This window comes from Trematomus bernacchii, unplaced genomic scaffold (assembly GCF_902827165.1).
Source record: "Trematomus bernacchii unplaced genomic scaffold, fTreBer1.1, whole genome shotgun sequence".
NCBI classification, from domain to species: domain Eukaryota; kingdom Metazoa; phylum Chordata; class Actinopteri; order Perciformes; family Nototheniidae; genus Trematomus; species Trematomus bernacchii.
The window spans coordinates 701,519-715,576 of NW_022987519.1; the positions used below are offsets into that span (position 1 = coordinate 701,519).

The 14,058-nt window shown below is 39.8% G+C and overlaps 1 protein-coding gene across 1 annotated transcript in view; it reads left to right on the forward strand.

Moving 5' to 3' along the window:
* Positions 1-13,267, forward strand: part of aass (aminoadipate-semialdehyde synthase) — a 59,630-nt gene extending 46,363 nt beyond the window's left edge. Inside the window, exons 21-24 of the mRNA XM_034117062.1 lie at positions 3,038-3,153; positions 5,283-5,371; positions 6,679-6,855; positions 11,558-13,267. Coding sequence (XP_033972953.1) covers positions 3,038-3,153; positions 5,283-5,371; positions 6,679-6,855; positions 11,558-11,676 — 501 coding nt within the window. The 3' untranslated portion in view covers positions 11,677-13,267. The remainder of the gene's footprint in view (positions 1-3,037; positions 3,154-5,282; positions 5,372-6,678; positions 6,856-11,557) is intronic.
* Positions 13,268-14,058: the final 791 nt, after the last annotated feature.

Sequence of the window (14,058 nt, forward strand, 5' to 3'; positions counted from 1 at the left end):
ACTGTAGAGGAGTAGAAGAACAAAGTAGCAAAACATTGAAATACTTAAATAAAGTACAAGTATCTAAAAATTGTACCCAAGTATAGTACTTGAGTTTATGAACTTAGTTACTTTACACCACTGGCTATAAAGATAGAAAGACAGCCTTGCACAGAGGCATGAAAATACTGACTGCTCCACAATTAAAATAAATGCTTAAATATATTTCTATTAGATGTGACTCTTTGGCTTTTCTGTTATTATTAACACTGCTGCTTTAGTTGTTCTGACTGCTAAAATCCTGTTATTCCTCATTTTAAAGCCGATATTCCGTGGGCTCGGGGGGCTCGGATCCTTGTCACCTTTTTCATACCTGATGAGTTTGCATCCCTGTGTATTAGTAGATGAATTACAGGCGCCCATCGCTTGATACATGTATTTTTCTGTATTCGGAATATTTTATTAACAGGGTGTCCGTGGGGTCTTAAAAAGTATTAAAAATTGATAAATCAATTTAGCGAAAATGAAGGCTATTAAAAAGTATTAAACGGCATTTTCCAAGGTATTACATTTTGTAGCTAGTTTTCAATAAGTATATAAATTGTCCAAAGAGGTTGTATTCTACAGTGTGCCTGAATGTAATCATTGCGTAGGTGTGTAGTGTGATTCTGTGTAGTTTATTTATGGCATCCCGTTGGATGTGACGTCATCTGAACAGGACATCGCACGCTCACTGCTTGATAGCGCGCGAAGGTCCGTTTACGCCGGTTGTTAAACAACATCGTTATGGGGAAATGCAAGTCTGCGTCCAAATGGTTGGAAGATAAGGAGGAAGGACAATCAATACTGTACATAGTAAATGTGAGGTAAAGTGTGTCGCCAAGGTAACCGGTTAGAACTCAAAGTGGCGATGAGGTCTTAAAATGTATGGAAAGGGTCTTAAAAAAGGTCTTAAAAGGTCTTAAATTTGACTTCCTGCATATACCCTGATTAAGCTTTAATACCGTCTGAGGATCCACTAAAACAAGCTGTGTGTCACTCGATGCTTCTCGCAGTGAGAGTGTGTTTTCTGAAGAGTCTATTATATATATTTATATACACCAAGGCTCTCTGACAGCGTGAGGGTTCACAGCAGATTCTGTTTGTCCTCTTGTGTCCCCTCCGAGATGAAGGAGGGGCTGCATGTTTATCACAAATCAAAGAGTGGATAGCTATTTGAAACGCAGCCACTTATCTTTCTGACAACAGGATGCAATGATGGAGAAATGTTGCCTTGGAGCCACCTTGTAGGCCTTTCTAAAGTTTCAAGTCTTTGTTTGTAAAGAGAGGAAGAGGAGAAAGAGGAGGCAGTTAAGGAGATGAGGATCCGATTCAGGGAAGGAGCTGACGAGGAGCCATAGAGTACATACTAGGAGATAGATATATATGAGATGGATCAGGAGCTAAACAAGAGCTAGGAGACAAACTAAGTGATTTGAAGGAGTTTTTGGAGATGAATGAGGAGGCTAAGAGGAGCTAGGAAACAATCTAGGAGACACAGAAAAGCTTTAGGAGACAAGGATGAGCTTTAGGAGACAAACAAGGACCTATAGTGAAGCTAGGAGACAAACTAGGGGACACAAAATCGTTTTTGGGGACAGACAAGGAGCTAATGAGGAGCTAGGAGACAGACTAGGTTTAAATATGAGGTTTAAGAGAAAGACTAGGAGCTAGGAGACATTATAGGAGACACATGTGAGTTTTAGGAGACTAATAAGGAACTAGAGAGGAGCTTAAACTAGGGCTGCACGATATTGGAAAAAACTGACATTGCGATATATCTTTTTTCCTGAGATATGAAGAAATACAGGAATTGAAGAAAAGACCGTTTTTGTTCCCGCAAACCATCCTTTCTTGAACTGTAATGCTATACAATTGGTATTTTTCTAACTATATTTAACCGGATGAAGAATTTTAGTCACGGACGTCTGGATCTGAAGTTATCAGAGCAACAAGCTGAGCTAGCTCGGTTAGCAGCGCCGAACTGGAGAAACACATGAAACCACTTTATTCAGTGTTTTGACCTTTAATCACGGGGTCCGTTTGCTTTGGAGATTTGGTTGTGATTGGTGGTTTGCTGTCACTCACTCAAGGACCTCTGACATGAGAGCCGCGCAAGTTTTCCTTTTGTAGCAAGCAGCAAAATAATTGTAACATGACGTGTTTGAGTTCATTTGCCTACTTAAAAATAAATAATCGCACGTCCTGCGATGTGACTATCGCGCATGCCGCGAATCGCGATTATCATCATGACACGACATATCGTGCAGCCCTAGCTTGAATACAGACGTGTTTTAAAAAATAAGAGCTTTAGGAGACAGACACGGAACCAACGTGTGGTTATAAAAGACAGATTAGGTTTATGATACAGACTAGGAGCTAAAGAAGAGCTAGGAGACAGAACATGAGATAAAAATAATATTTAGAAGACAGTCTAGGAGCTAAATCAAATCAAATCAGGTTTGATTTATAAAGCACATTTGAAAACGATCTTTGGTCGAGCCAAAGTGCTGTACATGTAATAAAAAACACTTTACTACAATAACAACAAAAGACAATAATTTACAACAGCATTTAAAAACAAAACACAGGGAAAAGTCAGGGGTCGTGCTCCGCTCTGACTAGAAGGCCAGAGAGAAGAAGTGAGTCTTCAGTGTCGATTTAAAAACCCCTAGGGTCTGGGCCGACCTCACATGGAGGGGCAGAGTGTTCCAGAGCCTCGGGCCAGCTGCTGCGAAGGCTCGGTGCCCTCGGGTTTTGAGCCTGGTCTTGGGCACTACCAGCAGCAGCTGGTCAGCAGACCTTAAAGCTCTGGCTGGGGTGTAGCGCTGGAGCAGTTCAGCTATATAAGCCGGAGCCAGCCCATTTAAGGCTTTGAAAACGTAGCTAAAGGAGACAAATTTGATACTGAATAAGAGGCTTAGGAATTAGATGTTTTGAGCATAAGAAGAAACTTAAAACGTAATTGTTTTTGAAGAGCTCTAATAAAAAGATGAACTGTGATCTGTCCTCTCTGCAGAAAGAGTTGCTCTGTAAGCAGATGGGTTTGTCCTCTTCTGTCTCTGACGAAGCCTTCGAGGAAGCCGTGTACGAACGCATCGGGAAAGACGACTTCGCCATGGAAACCCTGAGATGGTGAGAGACTGGAAACACTATTCAGGATTCACACTTTATTGGGAAATGGGCACTTTTTATCCTGTAACCCCGTGCAATCCAGCTTTACCGTAAAGAGACATTTCAGATATTTGGACGGCGTACTTATTAGGGGTGGGGGAAATAATCGATACAGTATAGTATCGTGATGCTTTGCGTGGCGATATTGTATCGATACACGGACGCCAAGTATCGATATTTTATTATATAAAGTGTAGCAGATCCGTCCGAAAGATGGTCGTACACTTGACTGATGATTTCTAATTTATTGAAAACTCCAAACCAATGTAACTGCTACAGAAAGACACAAAACAACAAGTACATGTAAGCTACATCCATATGAGCATTACTTTAGAATACCATTCAACAAGTGAACTTCAAACAGTTAGTTATAATACAGTATATAAACGAATTGAAACACAAAGCACATATTTATATGACAGTTAACACTAGCCTCGTGCCTCTTGCTAATACTTACATGTAAACTTTATCTTTTGATATCGCTGTATTTAAATGTTGATATCTCCGTTAATATCTGTACTTTTTCTCCGTGAAGTTTTTGCTTTGGGAACAGTAACTTCCTGCTAATAGCGCAAAGTCGCCTTCAAAATGAAAACATGTCTATATAAAACAGGAAGTTACGTTAAGACATGTATACAACTGCAATAGGCGCGTTCACACCGCAGTACTTTTCCCACTTTAGTTCCGATATAGTTCCGAAATGTTCGTTCACACCAAAAAAATCCGGAACTAAAATTAGTTAATCAGAACCTTTTTACCCCCAGGGACTTTCGTGGGAGAAAAAGGTTCCTATGTCTGATTGGCTGGGCGGATTGCAAACCACGCTCTGTAAAATTCCCAAAATTTTTTGTGAAGCCGCCATTTTATTATCCTGGCATTAGCATTATTAGCATTAGCATTCGCCCAGCGCACAAACGCAGAGAGACTAACTTATGGCAACACAAAAGAAAACATGGGAGCGGTGGAGATGAGGAGGTGTCGGCATTCTGGTGATTTACTCGGAAGGCTTCAGTAGAAGCTGCTGGGAGTCCCAGCAGCTTCTACTGAAGCCAGTCTCCAACTCCGGGGACTTCCGGCCGGGGACTCCGGGTGGCAGTATACGCCGTGAAGTGGTTTGCGGCCTGCCAGTAAACCCAAAGCAGAAGAAGAAGAAGTGACGTCAGCGGCTTCATTTGCCTAATCCTCCCCCAGGGACTTATTCCGGTGTGAACGCGATCTGTACTTAGTTCATGAGAACTAAAGAGTTCTGATGAACTAAGTTCTGATGAACCTTTGTGGGAAAAGTACTGCGGTGTGAAAGCGCCTAATGAAAGTAACAAAAACAATCCTTTTCAGGTTCAAAGAACACACATTGGGTTATTATAAACGTAGTATATTCTTTGCAAGCTCTTGCGGGGCCACGTGAAATGAAGTCGCGGTCCGGATTTGGCCCCCGGGCCTTGAGTTTGACACCCCTGTTCTACAAGGTTCTCTTCCTGTGAGCATTGTCCCACAAAGCACTCCAGCTGTGAAGCACCGTGAGCTCTTTCCTGTTAGGTTAACTACCATCAAAGCATCGCTTATTTTTCCACCACTCTTAACGTCTGCCGCTCTTCAAAGTTAACGTTCCCGCGGTGGGTTGCGTGTTCAGAACAAGGCTGAGGTGGCTCCTCTTCTGCACACTTCCCACTTCCCCTCCTTCATGAGGAGGCATGAAGTGGTGTAGCGCGCCACCTCTTCAATCCAAATCAACTGTTTCCAATGCTCTCTTCAGACCAAGGCTCCGTGCCGCCATTGTTCTGAGGGGCCGCGGTGGCATTGAAACGTAAATTCCTTTCCGACGGTAAAAGAGAATTGTTGGAAATATTCCATCTGTGCAGTTTTTAAAAAGGGTAAAAAGCCAAAGCGCTTTGCAGCTCACGTTGAATGACTTGTTGTTCATTTTATTCAATTCAGCAGCAAAGCAGCGACAAAAAGCAACTGCTCATCTCTTTAGATTTAGCCAAGGATGCGTGGGCTGCCATGGCGTTAACGTAATGTTCTTTGAAAGCTTTTCAAACGGCGCTGTGAAGGTTATTCCTTTGTTAGAGTAAAGTCTTGTTTTTGTTCAGGTTTGGGATGCTGAGCGAAGAGTCGGTGCTTCACGCCGACAGTGTGCTGGCCGCGCTCGCAAAACATCTGGAAGGAAAACTCTCCTTTGGTGAGACACAAACTCATTTATTACCCACAATGCAGCACCTTTCAACACAAGTCAATTCAAAGTGCTTTACAAAAATGAGAGACATTAAGAAACACATTATGAAATGACATTTAAAAGCAAAGATAATAAAACATGAATAACAAAGGAACATGGATTAAAGTCACAGAGATACACACATCTGACATGTTTAGCTCTGACTCTCAATCATTGCTAACTTTTTAGCAGAAATAGTTTTCTATGACCTCACGTTTAACTTGTCGTTTAGTTATTTCAAGTATTTCATGCTAAACGAACGTTGGAAAATTCTAATCTGACCCCATGGTACCTTTTAGTGTTCGCCGAAACTATTCCTCTTTTTTAAATATTATATATTAATTAGTTAAGTTTACCTTGTCTTTCAAGGACAATAGCAACACAAGTACTATATAATGTAGTTGCAAGCATTGTGGACCCGGAAATATAAAGTACCCCAAAGTTTAATGATATAAATGTGTAGTACGGGTTAGCACATAGAAACTGCCGGATGCTAACTTGGATATGTTGGGAAATGTGCACAATTATCACAAGTTGAGTTAATTAGCACATGCAGACAATCTTTAAATATTGGCTTGGCAGTTTTGGAGCAGTTTTGGGGGTTATTGAGGATGCTGATTCCATTTCTGAATTTTCAGGATCAAATATGGCCGTTTTAGCCAGAAAGAGGCCATATTTGTAGTCTTGGTAGGCAGATCTTTGACTACCATAAGTAGTGTTGTGACTATTGGATATAGAGAGGACAAGATGAACATTATTATCTCAACTGTGGACAATTTTTGTTTAAAAAAAAAAAATAAGCAACCTGTCCGATCCAGAGTCGCCAGTTTGATCTTCAATCTCAGGATCCATGTACTTGTGATCCTCTCCAGAATGGAAGGAGTCATCACATACAGAGCATCAACTAGTTCCTGAACAGTGTCCTTCACATGCTGATATCCAAGAGAGGGAGTTACACAGTCACAAGATGGAGGAATAGAAAGCAGTATTCAATGTTTACTTCAGATTAGCTCCACGTCAGAAATGAGCATGCTTGTCATATGTCTATCTCCATAGAGGCTGAATCATCATGTTAATCACATAGCTATCATATGCCTAAAACAGTCCTGATGCTCTTCTAGGTAATCATACATCCTGTCATGTTCACAGCTACAGTTGGGATACCTTTGTTATCATGTTACTCTCATATTGGAAGAGGACATTCAGGATTTTCCCAACAAATTGGAAGAAATGTAATCTTCCTAAACGTTTAATGCCCTCTCTCTCTTGATTAGCTGAGGGCGAGCGGGATATGATCATCATGAGGAACGACGTGGGGCTCCGCCACCCGACCGGAGAGCTGGAGACCAAACACATCAGCCTGGTGGTGTACGGGACCCCCAACGGGTTCTCCGCCATGGCCAAGACCGTCGGATACCCAGCAGCCATTGCAGCACGCATGGTCCTTGATGGTAAGAGTCAGGAAGGTTTTTCTGAAACAAATTGATGAGTGAAAACTAGAAGGATGTATTTAACAGAGGTGGTAAAAGTACACACATCCTGTACTCAAGTAGAAGTACAGATACTCGCGTTTAAAAATACTCTGGTGAAAGTAGAAGTACTGACTAAACTTCTTTACTCAAGTCAAAGTAAAGAGGCTTTGAAATGTACTTCAGTAAAAAGTACCCATAACTAGCAGCTGTTTTAAAGAGTACCTGACCTCCCTTTATATTAATAGAACAATAATGTCATTGTTAGCTAATGAATGTTTCCATGCTGAACAACGGCAACATGACAACGTTTTCATTGGTCCCTCTTCTTTAGAGAAGACCAGGAAATGATGGATACACGGATCATGTTCAAATCAATAGGCACGCAATGACTCTAAATAATAATGATCACGCCACCAAACACACATTCAAACTAAAGGAACCAGCCTGTTTGGGAAATGAGAGAAGTAGAAAGTACAGGTATTTGTGTTCAACATGTAAGAAGTAGAAAGTACAGGTATTTGTGTTCAACATGTAAGAAGTAGAAAGTACAGGTATTTGTGTTCAACATGTAAGAAGTAGAAAGTACAGGTATTTGTGTTCAACATGTAAGAAGTAGAAAGTACAGGTATTTGTGTTCAACATGTAAGAAGTAGAAAGTACAGGTATTTGTGTTCAACATGTGAGAAGTAGAAAGTACAGGTATTTGGGTTCAACATGTAAGAAGTAGAAAGTACAGGTATTTGTGTTCAACATGTAAGAAGTAGAAAGTACAGGTATTTGTGTTCAACATGTAAGAAGTAGAAAGTACAGGTATTTGTGTTCAACATGTGAGAAGTAGAAAGTACAGGTATTTGTGTTCAACATGTAAGAAGTAGAAAGTACAGGTATTTGTGTTCAACATGTAAGAAGTAGAAAGTACAGGTATTTGTGTTCAACATGTAAGAAGTAGAAAGTACAGGTATTTGTGTTCAACATGTGAGAAGTAGAAAGTACAGGTATTTGGGTTCAACATGTAAGAAGTAGAAAGTACAGGTATTTGTGTTCAACATGTAAGAAGTAGAAAGTACAGGTATTTGTGTTCAACATGTAAGAAGTAGAAAGTACAGGTATTTGTGTTCAACATGTAAGAAGTAGAAAGTACAGGTATTTGTGTTCAACATGTGAGAAGTAGAAAGTACAGGTATTTGAGTTCAACATGTAAGAAGTAGAAAGTACAGGTATTTGTGTTCAACATGTGAGAAGTAGAAAGTACAGGTATTTGTGTTCAACATGTAAGAAGTAGAAAGTACAGGTACTTGAGTTCAACATGTAAGAAGTAGAAAGTACAGGTATTTGTGTTCAACATGTAAGAAGTAGAAAGTACAGGTATTTGTGTTCAACATGTAAGAAGTAGAAAGTACAGGTATTTGTGTTCAACATGTAAGAAGTAGAAAGTACAGGTATTTGTGTTCAACATGTAAGAAGTAGAAAGTACAGGTACTTGAGTTCAACATGTAAGAAGTAGAAAGTACAGGTATTTGTGTTCAACATGTAAGAAGTAGAAAGTACAGGTATTTGGGTTCAACATGTAAGAAGTAGAAAGTACAGGTATTTGGGTTCAACATGTAAGAAGTAGAAAGTACAGGTATTTGTGTTCAACATGTAAGAAGTAGAAAGTACAGGTATTTGGGTTCAACATGTAAGAAGTAGAAAGTACAGGTACTTGAGTTCAACATGTAAGAAGTAGAAAGTACAGGTATTTGGGTTCAACATGTAAGAAGTAGAAAGTACAGGTATTTGGGTTCAACATGTAAGAAGTAGAAAGTACAGGTATTTGGGTTCAACATGTAAGAAGTAGAAAGTACAGGTATTTGTGTTCAACATGTAAGAAGTAGAAAGTACAGGTATTTGTGTTCAACATGTAAGAAGTAGAAAGTACAGGTATTTGTGTTCAACATGTAAGAAGTAGAAAGTACAGGTATTTGTGTTCAACATGTAAGAAGTAGAAAGTACAGGTATTTGTGTTCAACATGTAAGAAGTAGAAAGTACAGGTATTTGTGTTCAACATGTAAGAAGTAGAAAGTACAGGTATTTGTGTTCAACATGTAAGAAGTAGAAAGTACAGGTATTTGTGTTCAACATGTAAGAAGTAGAAAGTACAGGTATTTGTGTTCAACATGTGAGAAGTAGAAAGTACAGGTATTTGAGTTCAACATGTAAGAAGTAGAAAGTACAGGTATTTGTGTTCAACATGTGAGAAGTAGAAAGTACAGGTATTTGTGTTCAACATGTAAGAAGTAGAAAGTACAGGTACTTGAGTTCAACATGTAAGAAGTAGAAAGTACAGGTATTTGTGTTCAACATGTAAGAAGTAGAAAGTACAGGTATTTGTGTTCAACATGTAAGAAGTAGAAAGTACAGGTATTTGTGTTCAACATGTAAGAAGTAGAAAGTACAGGTATTTGTGTTCAACATGTAAGAAGTAGAAAGTACAGGTACTTGAGTTCAACATGTAAGAAGTAGAAAGTACAGGTATTTGTGTTCAACATGTAAGAAGTAGAAAGTACAGGTATTTGGGTTCAACATGTAAGAAGTAGAAAGTACAGGTATTTGGGTTCAACATGTAAGAAGTAGAAAGTACAGGTATTTGTGTTCAACATGTAAGAAGTAGAAAGTACAGGTATTTGGGTTCAACATGTAAGAAGTAGAAAGTACAGGTATTTGGGTTCAACATGTAAGAAGTAGAAAGTACAGGTATTTGGGTTCAACATGTAAGAAGTAGAAAGTACAGGTATTTGTGTTCAACATGTAAGAAGTAGAAAGTACAGGTATTTGGGTTCAACATGTAAGAAGTAGAAAGTACAGGTATTTGTGTTCAACATGTAAGAAGTAGAAAGTACAGGTATTTGTGTTCAACATGTAAGAAGTAGAAAGTACAGGTATTTGTGTTCAACATGTAAGAAGTAGAAAGTACTGATACTGATACCAGAAAAATGTACTTAAGTACAGTAACGAAGTATTTGTACTCCACTACTTCCCACCTCTGACCATCAGTAATACCTGATAAACCCTATTAGCGGCAGCCATCATTACGTTTAGATGGTTCAAACCTGAACCCCCAACATATGAAGGTTTCGAAGTTCACAAATGCCTTACGGCTTCAGAAACAAACATTTTTAAAGAGAGGGATGCCTGTAATGCCTCTGCTTCTGCCATAATGTAGGGATTAGTATAATACTTAATTTCATAGGATCAAGGCTAAAAACACCAAAAACGTTGAGACGTAAATGTCGAAAGGTGTTTATACTGAACACTCAATACTTATATATTATATTATAATAAAAACATGCAGTCGGTGGAGATAAAGTTAGTTTTTAGCTCATGTTTAGTTTTCTATGAAGCTGATTTGAGTATATGTTTGTCTGTGTTCACTGTGATGTGATATTAACGTACTGACTGAAACCAGAAACTGCCTCGAAGGTATTGGGTGATATTTTTTGGTTTAGTTGGTGCACCAAACCACAGGTACGATGCTGAAGACATAAGCCGCTTTCACACCAAGTACTTTGCCGTACTTAGTTCCCAGCACTTAGTGCCCAGCACTTAGTACCCAGCACTTAGTGCCAGCACTTAGTTCCCAGCACTTAGTACCCCCATGGAACTAAAGAGCAGATCGCGTTCACACTGGAATAAGTTCCCTGAGGGAAGTTTACGCAAATGAAGCCGCTGATGTCACTTCTTCTTCTTCTGCTTTGGGTTTTCTGGCAGGCCGCAAACCACTTCACGGCGTATACTGCCACCTGAAGTCCCCGGCCGGAAGTCCCTGGAGTTGGGGACTGGCTTCAGTAGAAGCTGCTGGGACTCCCAGCAGCTTCTACTGAAGCCTTCAGAGTAAATCGCCAGAACGCCGACACCTCCTCATCTCCACCGCTCCCATGTTTTCTTTTGTGTTGCCATAAGTTATTCTCTCTCCGTTGGTGCGCGGGGCTAATGCTAATGCTAATAATGCTAATGCCAGCAAATACAATGGCGGCTTCACAAAACTTTTCAGAGTTTTACGGGACGTGGTTTGCAATTCGCCCAGCCAATCAGAAATTGGTACTTTTTTCTCCTCAGGCTAGTACCACCTCTCTAGCAGGGACCACAAATGGGGGTAAAAGTTCTCTGAACTAAGTTCTCTTTTTGGTGTGAACGCAAAATTCCAGGCACTAACGAAACCAAACGGGAAAAGTACTCCGGTGTGAACGTGCCTACATATGAGTGTCCTTAAAGGTCCCATATTATACTATATTTGAACAATATATTATAGGGCCGTATCTATACAAAACATGTCTCTGAACATGGATTCTCTCAAGCATTATTTTTGAAACGGTATGGAGCTCAAACGCTTTCTCTCTCCACAAGATGAGTATCTTTTTATTTCCTGCTTCTTCACACATACTCTCTCCAGTACAGGTTAGCTCTGAGTGTTAGCGATGCTTGCTAATGTAAACACAGACCATATTACGTCCAAAACACGTCTTGCATTTCCGATATTACGACATGACCGCAGCAAATCTGGATCAGCTCCGTTGTACCGGCGTTTTTAGAGATGTGGGTACGGAGGAAAAGACACACCGGGGACACACCAGGGACACACCGGGGACACATGTTTATGTAGAAAAGACACCTTTAAGATTGATCGTGTGTTTTCTCTCTCAGGTGAAATCACTACGAAGGGTCTCGTGGTTCCGATGTCAAAGGAAATCTACGAGCCGGCGCTGGCCCGACTGAAGGAAGAAGGACTTCACTTCATGTCTAAGAGCGACCTGCAGGAGTAGTTCTGTAATCACTGTATATACTATCCAACACATCCAGAGAAAACACATTAGATCCACATGCTACCAGCTACCAGCTGCCTTTTCACCAACTTCATCCATACTGGATCTCCTGACAGACTCTCCTGTTTAAAATTAGATTTATAACTCACCTGCCAGGCGCTGACAAAATAAATATGAATAATCGCAGAGTTTTTGGGGGAATATTTGAATATGTGAACGGTTAAAAGGTAAAAAAGGGTTTAAACTCCCTAAAGTTCTTATTTATTGTGTTGAATTTCAATTTTAGGGACAGTTAGATTTAGATTTGAAGTCAAAAAGCTCATTAAAGGGAAGCAGGGGTCGGCTGTATCATACAATAAAAGCTCTTCTGTGAAGATCTGTAAAAGGTTGACTAATCAAACACTATTTTAGGCATTCAAAGCAATAAATAACACACACTTTCATCAGGTAAAACTGCCTTGAACTGCCTTAAGTGTTAGAAATCCCTTTTTAGATGATGACTGTTCCATGTCTTAAACCGTCCTTATTTCCCCTCCATGGTTTCAAACAGCATCTGCTTCAATTAAAAATCCATTAAAACGAGCTCAATAGTGCACTGACCTTCAAACTGTGATGCATTTCAAAAAGAAGTGTCACACTCTGGACACAAGTGATAGAAATGAAACCGTCCAACATAGAAAACGTTGAATAAAATCAATTAACAGAATATGATTTAGCCTCAGAGGTAGTCGTCCACTGTACTAAATACCAAAGAAGCTGAGAGCAGCTGCTAGTGATTATTTCCAGCTTGTTTTGTACGGGATCACGAGTCAATAGTGTTTATTTTGTTCTGCTCATGTCTGAAATATATATAGATAATACTAGTTAAGCTTTACGGAAGAGGATTATGGCCACATGTGCTTTTTTTCTTCTTCTTCTGAGCAAAAAGTCAGAATTGCGAGTAAAACATGTTGTTTTTTCTCTCCAGAAAATCGCAGAATTTATGAATTATGAATCGTTTTCGCAAAATTCATAAAGATATTCCCTTTTTAAACAGTCGGATGTCAAAAGAAAACTCATATGTTGCCCTAATCCTCTTACGTGAACGCTTTATTGGTAATGAAACCCAAAATAAAGCGCCTGTGTGAAGTTTCCCCAGAGTGGATATGGAGTATTTATTGTCTACAAACTGAGCAATATTTATTTGTGTTGTTGGCGATGATGTGGTCACCTTGTAAACGGTTTGTAAGATGCTTTAAATGGTTAAAAAAACAAAGAGAGATTTTATACACACCTGAGATGTATTTTTTAAAATAATATATCCAGATCCTATACCTGACATGTAGATTATATGTGGGACTCCAGAGGGTTTTTAAAATGCAGATTTTAGGAGTATTTCAGGTTAGTGTTCGGAGTATTGCTTTAATTTACCTCGCGGTAAAACACGCTTTTATTATTTTTAATATTTCAGTTGACACTCATGATAAAAAGCTTGTTTTGATAGAAGATGTTTGCTTTATGAAAATGTAAACATGCTTACATGAATACAAATCTTTCTGTGATGTGCTTTCATTATTTGAAAAAGGGAAAAATAAAGTTATCTCTGAATGTATTCATCTTTTTAATCCATTATTATATTATTATATTAATGCATCTCTTTAATGGGGCGACTGTGGCTGCGAGGTCGTCTTTCAACCAGAAGGTTGTAGGATCGATCCCAGCCCATGCAGTCAACATGTCGATGTATCCTTGGGCAAGATACTTAACCCTGAGTTGCTCCCGATGGCATGGCCAACGGTGTGTGAATGTGTATGAATGTTAGTCCTAGAGTAAGGTACACTGCTCTGTATGAATGGGTGAATGACATGTATGTAAAGCGCTTTGAGGGGTATAAGTACAGTCCATTTACCATTTAATGCATTTTAAAGGGCCCATGTCATGGCCATTTCCACTGATCATAATTACATTGTTGAGGTATACTAAAATAGATTTATACTGTGCAATTTTCCAAACTCACATTGGTTTCGCATACAGCATCTCTGTCAAGCATGTGTATTCAGCAGTATTCACTCTCTCCACTAAACGACTCGTTGGAGCTCTTGCCCCCCCCTCCCTGTGAGCCTAGTGTGCTCCGATTGGTCAGCTCGGCCACTCTGTTCTGATTAGTCAACCACCAGAGAGGCTCCGCCCGCTTTTTTCGGGGAACATCAGTGTAATAATGGCGTCGGTACAGCTGATATTTTATACTAACTAACCGAACTGAACCTACAACTGTTGTTATAGAAGAGTGTGACGGCCCCAGGGCCTTTGTGCAGGTGTGTTGCAGGGCTTACGGTGGGGTGGAGCTGAAGAGGGTAATCAGCGCGATCACGGACACCTCCGTAGCCGGTGCTATTAATCCCA